The sequence below is a fragment of the Pelodiscus sinensis genome, chromosome 6, assembly GCF_052426305.1.
Source record: "Pelodiscus sinensis isolate ZL-2025 chromosome 6, ASM5242630v1, whole genome shotgun sequence".
Taxonomy (NCBI): domain Eukaryota; kingdom Metazoa; phylum Chordata; order Testudines; family Trionychidae; genus Pelodiscus; species Pelodiscus sinensis.
The window spans coordinates 19,922,816-19,937,249 of record NC_143057.1 but is presented as its reverse complement, the minus strand read 5'-3'; the positions used below and the strand labels follow the sequence as shown (position 1 = coordinate 19,937,249).

The following is a 14,434-nucleotide window of genomic DNA, read 5'->3' as shown; positions in this document are numbered from 1 at the left end:
AAGAGGAACAAATTTTCTCCTTCCTCCTTGTGACACCCTTTTAGATATTCGAAAACCGCTATCATGTCCCTCCTTAATCTTCTTTTTTCCAAACTAAACAAGCCCAGTTTGTGAAGCCTGGCTTCATAGGTCATGTTCTCTAAACCTTTAATCATTCTTGTCGCTCTTCTCTGTACCCTTTCCAATTTCTCCACATCTTTCTTGAAATGTGGCGCCCAGAACTGGACACAGTACTCCAGCTGAGGCCTAACTAGTGCAGAGTAGAGCGGCAGAATGACTTCACGAGTTTTGCTTACAACACACCTGTTGATACAACCTAGAATCATATTTGCTTTTTTTGCAACAGCATCACACTGTTGACTCATATTCAACTTGTGGTCCACTATGACCCCTAGATCCCTTTCCGCCATGCTCCTTCCTAGACAGTCACTTCCCATCTTGTATGTATGGAACTGATTGTTCCTTTCTAAGTGGAGCACTTTGCATTTCTCTTTATTAAATGAGAATCATTAAATGATGTCACTGTGTTGGTGACTACACGATTAACCAATAAGCCTGGGCTTATCAGTTAATCCTGTCAACTACACGCATTTCACACACATCCCTGTTGCCACCTGCCTTCCCATGCCCCCGCACTGCTGCCTCTGATAGAGTTGCGTAACCACTAAAATTTGATGCAGTTACACGACTATTCAGTTACCTGATAGCTAACATCCCTACTATTTACATTGAGACATATGGGCTAATCATGCCACTAAATACCAATAAATGATTTCTGCAGCCAATGCCTAGGTATGTGAGGGCTTAATAAACAATATAGAGACTGAATTTCAATATCAAGCTTTTAATACTCAAACTAACATCATATATACTTAATGAAAGAGTTAAGTACACAGGTACATTGAAACAATGCCCCAGTTCTATACTCAGATCACTCATCACGCTAATTCCTTCTGCCACGTACAGCTATGTCCCGTGGGCCTATCCCTGAAGTACCTTGCATCCTGAAGCCAGCCCCACTTACCACAGATGCACATTCTGACTCTCTCTTCTCGGTCCATAAACCAGCACAAGCAACCCACTCCTCCCTCCTTAGAAATGTATTGTGCAGTGTACAGCATATCCACATATGAAAGGCATTATACACACTGACATCTTTACAGTTTTGTAAGCAGCACCATCTTGTCTTCAGTCATCAAATGAACAGACTCATCATCCAACAGCTACGTAGTGTTTAATTATCTGTATTCTTAACACCAGAGTGGAACTCATATGCCAAATCAATAGCCAATAGGCTGGGTCTTCCAAAAACCACATACCCTGGTCCCAGACACCCCAGTGATATCTATATTATTAGGATGGAATAAAGCCCCAGCTTGTCCCAGTTTGAAACCAACCAATATCCTGACAACACATATCTTGCCCGTGAGTCCCACATTAGTATTCATGAATCAGCATCTGTCGTTGACCAAGGGCTCCATAATAAGGGAGTAGTAGCCATTCCAGTTCATATATTCACAGTGCGGAAATAGAGGCCAACTATGGGCACAAGTGCCATGGATGGCTCCTGCATAGTTCAGGAAGACCACTCTCTCAAAGACCACCATTATTTCAGGAACACTATATTTTCATTACCCATGGGGTAAATCACTGCAACAATTACCTTACAAACCTCCACCACTACAGTACTGGCAGCTGACCAGAGAACACTCAGCCAATTAGCCTCTGATCTGTAGTAATATGGGGTAGCCAGCTTCCAGATAGCGAGAGCAGCCTGCTTCTAGATTGGTCAGGCCTTTTACCTGCATGTTCTTGTGCTAATAGAGGAGGGCAAGTTCCCCCACACAACTCCTCCAAGATGTCTTTCTTCATGTCCAAGTTCTGTGCCCTGCTGGCCATCTCCGCTCCACCGTTCTTTGCTTGCGGTCCTGCTCTAGAACTGTTGAGCAGTACAGAGGGATTCCATGTCTTCAACCTGTATCAGCAGTCTCTAATTGCACCATGTGTGCACATAGTCTCCGAGGTCTCCTTGGCAAGGCACGCCATCAACTTTTCAAGATGAAAAGGGACTGTAGAAGTAACTCCACCACGTCTCATACCCTTCACCTGCCTTCTTTTTCCTGGTCTTGAAACATGGCTTGTGTTAACAGCTGGAACAGTTCATCATTTAGAGCCACTGATGGCTTAATTTACTGAACTGGGGAGTTAAGAGCAGTTCTGGACAGAAGCTCAAGAAGGACTGATACCTTCTCTCACAAAACACAGAGAATAAATTCGTTGAGCAGTGCAGCTTAGTGTAGTGCTAAGAGCCGTGTGATAGGCCACTGAAAACCAGATCAGCACTCTTGGTGCCCCAAATTTCAAAAGACACGGCACTGATATCTAACTTGGTTTATTCTGAAATACCCTAAAAAAATTCAACTGTAAGGGTGGATTTTTATTCTCCCATCAAAGTCAATGAAAGCAAATTTAAACAAGGCTCAAACCTTTTAAAACTCCAACCTAGAACCACAAAATTCATCTTTTTAACAGGCACGATAAAAAGAAGGTCAAAAGTACGGAGATAGAGTTGATATTAATTAGAATGAACAAGAACAATATTGTGCCACAACAAAGAAAAACGCTTTTTTTCACTACAGTAGATTATTTACAGGAGAGTCAGAATTTCTATTTCATGCAGTAGAAGAGACATTTGTCAACCATTACTTGTTCAAAAGGTACATATGTAATGTCAGACACCACCAGATGATAACAATATGATGAAGATTGGCAAATGCTAACATTTATTGATGATATCTTTAAGTAATGTCACTTTCTGACAACGTACAGCTCCTTTCCTTCAAGTATGACGCCTAAGATTTTAATTTTTATTTTCTATTTTTACTCTTTAGAAGACCATCTGGGCATGGGGAGAGAGGTTTCTGCCATAAGAGCAACTTGGACTTCCAAAATTAGTTCAGTGAAGTCGCAGACAAAAAGAAAAACATCAGTTTTCAAAAGAGTTATTTAGCGCACCAATTAACAGCAACATACTCCTGATAACCTCTTGATCTGAAACGTCAAACCATATCATAGCCACACATTTGTAATAATCTCCCAAAATATTATAAATTAGACTGTTTTTGTAAGTTATGATGGTTGCTCTCCAAGGATCTGTGTACTATAGTTAAAGTAGAAACTGATGGATTTGGAATCCCTTTACAAGAAGTGAAGAGTATTAATTACACTGCTGCAAACTGTACATTCATTTTTGTACTGATGGCAGACAGGGCTGTATTATATTGCTGCCTTACCATGAACTGCAGTTATTTTTACTGTGCTGTCCTGCAAAAGTCACAAGGCAGTTGTTTGTAATGACAAATTGAAAATCGTTGTTATATCTGAGGAAGATTAAGGTTTTCAGAGGCAAAAATCCAATTCAACTATTACCAACCTTTCAGTCAAAGTCTTAGAAATTAATTTCTTGCTACTGAGAAAAAAAGATTAGATACCACTTCTAATCTTTTCCTTAAAAATTGCATTTTATTTTTGTTGAAAATACACAACAGAATCAAATGAACCTTCTTTATCTACAGAACAATGTGGGAAAAGTGAGCCTAAACCTTGCATCCAGCTAACTGTTGACTGTCTAGAGTGAGAGATCTTCAGGAGGCAATAGAAATACAAGGCGAGTTATCTTTAATGTGAACTGTTTTTGTCCCCTGAATTTCATCAGGTTGATGAGATACATTGCTTTTGTGTACAAAGCAAGAACAATTGGTTGCTATTGCTCATTGCCAATCAACCCTGCCACATCATTACTGCACTATACTTGAGAAAAAAAACAGACAAAATTTCACGTTGACTTGTCCACAGCAAATTCCTTGTTCTGCTACTTGCTCTGTGATTGTGTCCGCAGAGGAAGAGCTGGACTGAACTAGAGAGAGTGGGAATTCATACAAGAATTTGTTCAAGCCTGTTCCTGCAAATCCTTTCCCTCTCTATATAGATTCAAAAATCCAAGGATTAGTTTAATTGAAGGTGAAAAGTAGAAATTGGTAAAGTTACAACTAAGCTTGTTCTGGAAGGATTTCAGTGCAGAAAATGTCCTCCTGCAAAAACCTATCTTGGAGAAAGGACTTGTAAATTGGACATAACCTTTGTACAATTATTTTGAATGAAGTGTCTCCTTAAATTTCCTGATTAGAGAAATATCAGCTCCAAGGTTTAATTAAACCCTTATCTTTTCCGTGGTAAGGGAGAAAATAATTCTGGAAGGGAAATCAGCTGCACAGACTCAGCTGAATCTTAAGATTCTCTGACTTCTAGTGAATAAGACATTTTTGTGCTTCAACTTCGATGACACCAAATGTAATATTTGACAGGAGACAACAGTTATTAAAATATAGCATGGTGCCAAGAAATTCCAAGCTGGTCTTATGGGTGAAGTCCAGTATTTTCTAACAGTCTGAAAATAGGCTTAGGAAATAGTTCTCCAGTCTACTAGAGATGTTAAATTTAGTTCAATCAACTAAATGACTAGTTGATGGATTTTCCATCGACTACTCTATTAATCAAAAAGCAGGGAGCTCTGTTGGCTCTTAATCCATTTAAAAGGCTGGTGCACCTCGGTGGGAGGGATGGACGACCCTGCACAAGCCGGGGATCAGATGTCCCAGCTCGCTGGGTCTTTCCTGCTGTGCATTAATACATGTAATGTATTAAGAGCGTCTGAATACGTTTAAAAAGCAGAGGTGTGTCTGGGACTAAGCACAAACCAGGAGTCAGGTAATTCCTGGTTCACGCCTGGTCCCTGCTACCCACCTGCCTTCCCTACCCCCCGCAGAGATGGTGCTGGGGGAATCAGCTTTTAACAGCAGACAGAGGCAGCAAGAGGGTGGGGGAACCAACTAGTTGAGGGACTAGTCGCTTACATCCCTACACTGTATTTGTTTCTCATGCCTCAAGAAAAAGCTTCAGTTTGTTTCCAAAGAATGTGTATACTGATCATGCTTACGCTAAGCCTGCCAGACACCTTTTCGGATGGAGGGAAGATATACTCTAACTACAGTCTCTCCTTAACCCTAGAGCCCCCAAGAGAGAAGAGGAGCATTTGGAAGGGAATATTAACTAAATGGGGTTTGAACAGTAATAGTTCAGCATCAATTGGTACATGGAAAGAAGAAAATAATCATTTCCAGGAAAGCAGATGTAGGATAATGTATTTTCCATCCTGTGCTCACACAGAGAAGATTAATGCAGGACAAAAAGCCATTTTCCATACTGCCATGAAACAACCCATCGAAAGGTTCTAAATTTAAGAGATTTTCATAGAGTCACCTTTTACAACTGAAAAGAAAACATGGTATTTTATATTTATAGAGCACTATTCATCTTGAAAGAGAATAACTCTACTTTGTCTTAAATGTTGCCAACTACAGAGATAAATCACTAGGTCTTTATGTTTCCTGAAGTGGCTTCATTTGACTTCTGAGATGTAGATGCAAGATTATTCATGGTTTTGGTTTCCACAGAAGGGGAATACAGAAGCTGAAGCAAGGATGGAGCAAGCACTCCTCGATTAATGTTGCTGAAAATACTCATTGACCTGAAGAGTATTACTTGCATTAATGGCTGCTGTCAGGTGTCTATTTAGTCACCTTTCAGGATAGAGGGGAGGGGCAGATTTTCAGTCCCAAAGAGCAAAGAGAATTTACATTAGGAAATGTAAAACGGGTCTTAAAATCATAAAATCATAGGGTTGGAAGAGACCTCAGGAGGTCATCAAGTCCAGCCTCCTGCCCAAAGCATGATGAACCGTAACTAAATCATCCCAGCCAGGGCTTTGTCAAGCTGGGACTTAAAAACAGAGATTCCACCCCCACTCAGGTAACCCATTCCAGTGCTTCACCACCCTCCTAATAAACAGTTTTTCCTAATACCCAACCTAGACCTCCCCCACTGTAACTTGAGACCATTGCTCCTTGTTCTGTAATCTGTCACCACTGACAATAGCCTCTCTCCAGTCTCTTTGGAGCCAGGTAGTTGAAGGCTGCTATCAAATCTCACCCCTACTAGGGATGTAATAGTACAGTCAATTAACCGAGAAGCAAAGGCTTATAGGTTAATGCTATAGACTACATGCATTCTCCCTGCCTCCACTCAGTAAATTTTTTTAAAAGGCTGGCCAGCAGCCCACCTCAGTCCCGGTTTGTGTCAGGTCCAAGACCTACACCCACTGCAGCTCTGCATTTAAACTGTATTAGGAGCCAGGTAGCCTGGCTCAGTTCTGGCTCACACTCAGCCCGGGAGCTCAGCCTCCCTCCCACCGCGTACTCCCACACTCCTGGAGGGGAGGCAGCTGGTCCACAAAGTGAGCTGGATTTTAAATTAGCTCCCCTTGCAGACTACCTCTCTTCTGGTAGCTCGAGCTGCTGCCTCTGATAGAGAGACAGCAGCATGAGTTAACAGGGGGCTCCCCAGAAGTTGACTAACCAATAAGAATTCATGTAGTTAATCAACTATTCAATTAACCAAAATTTAACATACCTAGCCCCATCTCTTCTCTTCTGAGAAGAGCTCAAATCCCTCAGGTTCTCCTCATAAGTCACGTGTTCCAGCCCTGAATCATTTTTGCTGCCCTCTGCTGGACTTGCTCCAATGTGTCCACATCCTTTCTGTAATGGGAAGCCTAGAATTGGACTCAGTACTCCAAATGTGGCCTCACCAGTGCCAAACAAAGGGGAATAATTATCTCCCTAGATCTGCTGGCAATACTCCTACTAATGCATCCTCTTGGCGACAAAGGCACACTGTTGACTCATATCATATCCAGCTTCTCATTCACTATAATCCTTAGGTCCTTTTCTGCCGTACTGCTACTTAGCCAGTAGGAGTACTTGAAAGTCTTCCATCCCGAGTCCAGGACTCTGCACTTGTCATTGTCAAACCTCCGATTTCTTTTGGCCCAATCCTCCAATTTGTGTAGGTCACTTTGGACCTGAACCCTATTCTTCAACTTATCTACCTTAGCTTAGTGTCATCTATGCACTTGCAGAAGGTGCAATCCATCCAGGTCATTAATAAAGATGTTGAACAAAACCGACCCTTGGGGCTGATACTGTCCACCAGCCAGACAGCGAGCCATGGATTACTACCTTTTGAGACCGACAATCTAGCCAGCTTTCTATCCACCTTACAGTCCATTTATCCAATCCATACTTCCTTAACTTGCTGGCAAGAATACTGTGGGAGACTATATCAAAGGTTTGCTAAAGTCAAGGTATATCACATTCACCATCTTCCCCATATCCACAGAGCCAGTTACCTTGTCACAGAAGCTAATCAGGTTGGTCAGGCATGACTTCCTATACTGGAGGCTTATAAGGACCTTTAGCTTACTACTGAAAGAACAAGACCTTATTGCTTTTTCTGTACTGAATTGTTTAGATGTAGACCACAAGCAGAGAGATGATTAACAGAGGTATGTGTGAAAGACTAGTAGCCTCAGATACAGATGTCTAGTTGACTGCCGGTACATGAGGGAGGTGAGAGAAAGACAATGGTGGTTGATTTGTCTTCTTCAACTAGCAAGAGAAAATTATGCACATTTAGGGTTGCCAGATGGTTTAAACAAAAATACTGGGCACACTTGACATTACATCACAATCTATATTACATCTTATTTAGAAAATATTGGACATTTATATTTTCTCAGTTTGTTTCCTGAACAGAAAGCTGAAATACTGGACTGTCCAGTTCAAAACTGGACACCTAATAAGCCTATGCACAATTAATTAAACAGACAATGATGTATTCAGAACAAGAGGAATAAATGCATCTAGGCACTACATGAAATTAAAAAATTTGTAAATTAATTGAATGTGTTAGACACTAATCATCCAGCTGGACAACTAATATATGACAAGAAGATAGTCAACACACTCAGGGAGGGATTTTAATAATCAAAACTGTTAGAAAGTGTACATTCAAGTTATTCTACAATACCAATCAAGCCTGGACTGTTGTACAATATGTTAAGCATTAAAAAAGGGACTTTTCAAATATTTTCAAATATTGTTTGGCCTTTTATATAAGCACATTAATAAAAGCCAGAAGTAAGTCCAATCCAGGGCTGCCCTTCTAACTCTAGCAAATGCAAGTTAAAGTTCAATGTAGCTCATCTTGAATACCCACACAATGTTACTACAACAACAAGTCTTGTTCTCTTCTATCTAAGAGAATCCTCTCTAAGAGAATTCAGCTCCCTCCTCCAATTCATGCACACCTTTTACTTAGTGTTTTATTTTCAGAGATTGAAAGCTAAGGCATTTTGCTTGAAATGTGTATAAAACTAATCCCCTTTCAGCTTCAGTCCATGAGTAGTGGCTTTCTAATTAGTTACTACCTTGAGCCATTTTTTGGATTGATCCACCCCTTTCTGACTGCATAAATTTACACAAGTAGGGTTGCCAGATGGTTTCAACAAAAATACTGGACACACTTGACATTACATCACAATCTACAATACATCTTATTTAGAAAATACTGGACATTTATATTTTCTCAATTTGTTTCCCGAACAGAAAGCTCAAATGCAGGACTGTCTGGTTCAAAATCGGACACCTAGCAACCTATACACAAGACGTTCTTTTTTTGACAAATTCTCTACATAGCCAAAAAAAAAACCTCTCTCTGTAATGTTTTTTCCTGTGGGACGACAGAGTGATGTCATCACATCGCTCTGTGTCCACAGGAGCCAAACCCCAGCCACTCCCAGCCTGGCCCTTCCCACAACCCATGTGGAGAGCTGGGGTGCCTGTGGCCCCGGCCCTCTCTTCCCCCCCTCTTCCCAACAGCCAGGAGAGCCATAGGCTGCCGCAGCTTGAGCCCAGCCCTCCCTGGTGGTGGAAGAAGTTGGGGGGGGGAGGGAGAGACTGGGACTGGCATGGCCTTGGCTCCAGCCTGGCCCCTCCCAACTGCCGGGGGAGAGCTGGGCCCAGCACAGCCGTGGCCCCTTCCAGCTGCCGGAGGAGAAGGCAAGAGCAGGGACTGGCGGGGGAGGGGGAGGAGCTGGGGCTGGGCCATCCCTGGCAGCTGGGAGGAAGAAGGGGTTGGGCCCTTTCCACCCAAGAGGGGGGTTGATGAGCATAGCGAGCAGGGGGCACTGCCCACTAGTAATCTTTACATTTACTTTTGACTTCTCAGTGGATAAGCATAAGCTATTCCGTCATATAATCCCACACAAAAACAGCGAGACACTTTCCTCTGAAGTTAGTTTGACCTCTTACACTAACATATTGCCTTAGGCTTATTAACACCCATTCAACTGATATTGAAAGAAATCTAAACCTACATTGCCCCACAATTTGGACTATGACACACACCAACATGCAGGGCTGAAACTCCCCCAGCTAGATGTTGCTGTTCTCGTTAATATAGTCCTCTCATTAGGTACTTATATTTGGCACTTGCAGCTTACACACAAGGAAGTTACAGTGCAGCATCCTAGCAGACACTGAATTTCAGACCCTCACAGTCTTACCTGCAGGGTCACAGACAAACCCTAAGTTTGCTTAACATACACGTTCATATGTGGTCTTCTGGCTCGTACTGTATAACTTACCCTAACTCGGTCGGTATTACAAATCAGAAGAGTAGGTATAAATACATCTAATGCAGACTCAGAGTAAGGGAAGCCCATTCATGCTGCCTTACACAGAATTGGTGAACTTGGTCCATTTAATTTTCCAGACACTATATTCACATTTTTTATGCAAAGTTCAGGTTTCTGTTACTTCATCTCATCATGGTTTGTATCCTGTATTCAGTGAGCTGATAGCCACTGCCATCTCTTGGGCCAGCTCCAAGCTCCCGCAAGGACTGTGGCCCAGAGTGGAAGGGGTAGGGCCAAGGACAGCTGAGCTGCCTACATGGCTGTGCACCTCCTTGCCAGCCCTTAGTGCTGCCTGGAGCATGCAGCTTGGCACGCCGATGGCAATTCCGAGAGGCCTGGTGCTCTGGCTGCTACCACTGCATTTTCTGAGGCCCGAGGCCATTTCCCCCTTGTACCTCCCCTGTTAGCAGGCCTGCCTGTATTCCAACTTCAGAGGCCTATATAAAGGAATTTCTATCCATAAACTAAATTTTTTCATTGCCTTTGCAGAAATAATTGTCAAGAGTTTAACCATAACCAGTCAGAGAAAAAAAATAAGATCTGCCTACTTCTTCCCCCCTTAAATTACAGGCAGTAACCTAATCATACACATAACTCCACTTAATTTTAGTTTCAAAGCAACTTTTATTACACTCATTGCACCAGCAATAAGCTGCAAGTTCTTTAATGTGATGCCTTTTGACATGGGTGTGGGACTCACCCCTCCTGCCTTTAGCAGCTTTCTTCTGAATTCTTCAGTTGGGTTGTTGAATGTGAGCTTTTCGCAACGGAGGTGGTTTACAGGTGGGTGCCCTTCAAGGTGCAGGAATAAGTCATAGTCAAAGCGGACTTTCTTAGGTTCTTCCTGGGGGTTGAAAATAACCAAAAAGAAAAATCTAACACCACAAATAATTAGCTTGAAAATGAGGGCTACATAAAACCATTAAATAAGATGATGTCAATTTAAACGAACGTTTTCACTGTTCTCTTATAGTAAAACTAGTGGCCTAAAGCTTGCAGCAACATTCATTTTTATTTTAAGGTCCTTTGTAGTAATTTGAGGCTGATTCTTCTTCACAAGCAGTAAAAAGAAAATGTTAACAGGAATAAAACTGCAACGGTCTCTGCTCATTTTGTTCCTTGTCACTACTGATAATCTAATTGCCCAGTGTTCAGACTAATGAACTAGATTTTCAAACATTTAATCACAAAATAAATCAAGTAACTTGTTATTGTTACGGTAGTAAGGAATGACATTTTCAGGTAGTAATTACATATAGTGCTTTCCATGTTCCCTGTACCAATAGGGAGTAAAAGGGGATGTGTCACACAGGACATGGAAGAGATCACCAATGTTCTATCACTTAGAAAACTCCTTTACCAAAAAGGTCACTAATATCAATGATCACGCTACAATTTTTAATACCAGGACAAGCAATCACTTCACCATGTTGTAGATTCACAGCTCTCCTTACATATTTTTTTTTCTAGAAACCCTAAATGGGGCAACTGCTCTACACGAGCAAGTCCTAAAAGACAACAACAATGGACATCATTCAGCACTCTATGCCTGCCAGTTATACAACACAAGCTACCAAACCATGGACACACAAGACCAACTACTAATGGAAGAAAATAAGCTGTCAGATTTATAAGAGAGTTCTTGTTTCTCCCACGTATAACCAGTTTCAGCATACATCCAGCATGTCTTTTTGATCATAAGCTACTCAGAAGGAATGCTGTAATTGAGTCTCATTCAGCGATAAGCATACTATGGGTGCTTAAATCATATAAAAAAGTGTTTACTTTTGACTCCTCAGGATTCCAGGAATGTGGACAGCAGGAAGCGTGGAAACCTTAATTACAGTAAAAAAAAAAAAAATTCAACACAAAGATTTTCAAGTCAGGTTAAGTCTTCAACGCTGGTTTATCTCTAAACTTGAAGCAGTGACCCAGAAAAAGCAACTGGGATAAGCAGTCTGCAGTAAGATGTTTTTGAAGACAGAGGAAAGCAGTCCCCTTTAGATGAACCAGTTTCTTGATTGCCCAGACTGAAATGTACCATAGATGAAGACAGAGGCTAATATGTGGCTTCCTGTGAAAAATGAAATGAATTATTCCCCCAAACTATTTGGGCAGAACCACACAGTTGCCCTGGCTATTGTGGTGGTACCACAAGTGTGTTATATAAGCCCAAGTTGAAAAAGGTGCATCGCCTGGCGTCTTCAGAGAATTTTACTGAACATCTGATGACCAGAGCCTGTCACTTCAAAGCAGAAATTTACTGTAAGATGCTAAAAGCCACAGTCAATGGTGGGCCTAAAAAGAGGGCACAACACACAAACTCACTTAAGCTCCCTGTGTAGGTTCACACACCCTTTTAAAAAATAATAGCGCATTTTTTCCAAGTACTGAAACGTTGGAGCTAAAAGCGCATTTTTAAATGACCACTGTACATTTATCAACCGCTGTTAATTGCACCCTCTCTGCAGCGGAATATGCCATATGCTTCTCTGCATTCCTGTGACTCCTTAAAGTTGTGAATATTTTTCTGTCAGAGGGAAGAGCATTTTGGATTTTCTACCAATTCCTTTTTAATTGCAGGAACAGACACACTCCAATTCTTTGAGTCCAATGTCCACAGCAGATGGCTTCCTGCACCCCTTTCTTGTCTACATATACCTTGGATACTTTCTCATTCAGAAATGGAAAAAGTTGTCTACCTTGAATAAGTGATGATCATCTGTCTCCTCTTGCTCCTCCAATCTATCTCTTTTTCCTCTGTACTGGAAACCCTGTGATGCAGCTTGGGGGAGGGAGAGTAGTTGAGTCAGGAGAATGTAGTATCTTAGCTGAAGGAAGGGACCATCGCCAATGGGAGTTGGTCCTATTTTGGGGTCTTTTTCCCCTTTGTGGGCTATTGAGCCCAGCAAAGGATTTGATGCTGCATGTATGTGAAGAACTGGCTGACATGCAATACAAGCTCTGCTTCTTGATTTCCATGGTACCAAAACAGGAGTGAAGGATGTTTGCAAATTTCCAATTCCAAATGTTCCTTGAGAGTGAAGTGAGCTGTAATCATTGGAGCCTTGTTCTTGATTTCAGTGTATAATTCCTGCTGGAGATCTCCTGTGACTTCAAGGCCTCCATATTCAGCAAAGGCAGCCAAAAGTCTGGGTGGAAAACAAAAAAAGAAATGTCGGGCAGGAAGCCTCTGTAGAGACGCTTCAATGAATCACTGTCTTCTGACTGTGAGTCCCCGATTTTGGGCTGCACTCTGAACGGATGGGGCTTAACGACCCAAAAAATGGACTGCTTTTCTATAATAAAGTCAGATATCCTGGAATGAACCAAGTTGCTCCCTAAAGGAGACAAATGCATCAAAAATGCACCCAAAAAACCAGTTAATTCACTAAATCAGTTCTTTCTTTCTCCACTATTGGGTGAAGCAGAGTAAGGCCTACTCTCCACAGATTGATACAGGGAACATTGCAAATCTTATTCAACATCTACTATTGAAAACCAACAACTTAAAAGGGTACCTAAGCAAATCTTAAAATAGGACAAGCAGAATAAATCATGTATTGTATCTTGACAGAACTTTCCATAGAAAAGAACTGAACACTGTTGGGCCTACTTAAAAGCATTTTGAAACTAGTGTACATGCACTTCTCTAAACTTCATTTTAAATGAGCACATTTGCAATGAATGCTTTAGCTACATAAGACTTTTTTTTAGTGCACTGATCTTATTCAAAATTCTAAAAAGAGATATTTAAGCAATATATATATATATATAAATGCATACTTCTGTTTCAAGCCAGTAACACAAGCTACATTTTGGTCAATTCAGTATTACAAGATAAGCTACTAATAATGCTTGTATCTCATTTACAACAGCAGCGCCACCAAACCACATTGGCCATATGTCTGCAACTTGAAATGCTGTAATAATTCAAGTTCTTTACACTAAATTAAAGAAGCTATGTGAATTCTGCTTATTCCTCTCCATTCCTCCCAAATCTAAAATATTATTAGCTATAGGGTCCATTTAATATATTTTCAGTAAAATCTCCATATTAAACTAACTTAAATACCTGCAGAAAACAGAGTATCGATCTGAAAGTATATTGGGAGAAACCACAATATTGGACTCTTTGTGGAATAGCAAAAAAACTGTTTTTAACAGAGTGCCCTGGTAACACTGAGTTCAAAAGTATCAATATTCATATTACACTACATTATTTTTTTCAGAGATGGCATAATATTACAAAGTTTCCATTTAAAGACCAAAAAAAGCAAACAAATGAGAAAATTGACAATATTAATTAGGACAATGGCATCATTGTACACACAGCATCAAAATCAGCTTCTTAAAAAAAAGCTTTTATAGTATTTTTAAAAAACTTTCTAAGCTTCCTGAGAAAAGCTAATAAACCTGAATTTTCCTCAGGTAATCTAATTTTATAGATCAATCTTCACAAATGATTAAGCAAACCTATTGTATCATTCATACCATAATTCGTAGCATTTGTAGTAGCTTTTCATGATGGCATTTAACAAGTTTTTTGGGATTTGTGAATTAAAATGCAAACTGTCAAATAACTTGCTTTTTTTTTTTTTTTTTTTTTTTTTGCAGGAAGATGAACAGGATGAGATTACACACCTTGTTTTTGAAGTAAACCTCAATTGGCAAAATGAAGCCAGCATACCCAGATTCTTCAACTTTGTAAGGTGGATCTTTACACACTGAAACAATAAAAAGAGGGTGGGGGGAAATCTCTTTAATGACAATGGTTAT

The 14,434-nt window shown here is 40.7% G+C and overlaps 1 protein-coding gene across 8 annotated transcripts in view; it reads right to left on the bottom strand.

Annotated features, from left to right (window-relative positions):
• MLLT3 (MLLT3 super elongation complex subunit) overlaps window positions 1-14,434 on the bottom strand; it is a 220,479-nt gene that overhangs the window by 93,946 nt on the left and 112,099 nt on the right. For 6 of the 8 annotated variants that reach the window (XM_089779180.1, XM_089779178.1, XM_089779179.1 and 3 more), the window contains 2 exons: window positions 14,300-14,382; window positions 10,356-10,499 (listed from right to left, as the gene is read on the bottom strand). In XM_089779180.1, coding sequence (XP_089635306.1) covers window positions 10,356-10,499; window positions 14,300-14,382 — 227 coding nt within the window. The remainder of the gene's footprint in view (window positions 1-10,355; window positions 10,500-14,299; window positions 14,383-14,434) is intronic. The other 2 variants (XM_089779182.1, XM_089779185.1) reach the window with 1 other exon arrangement.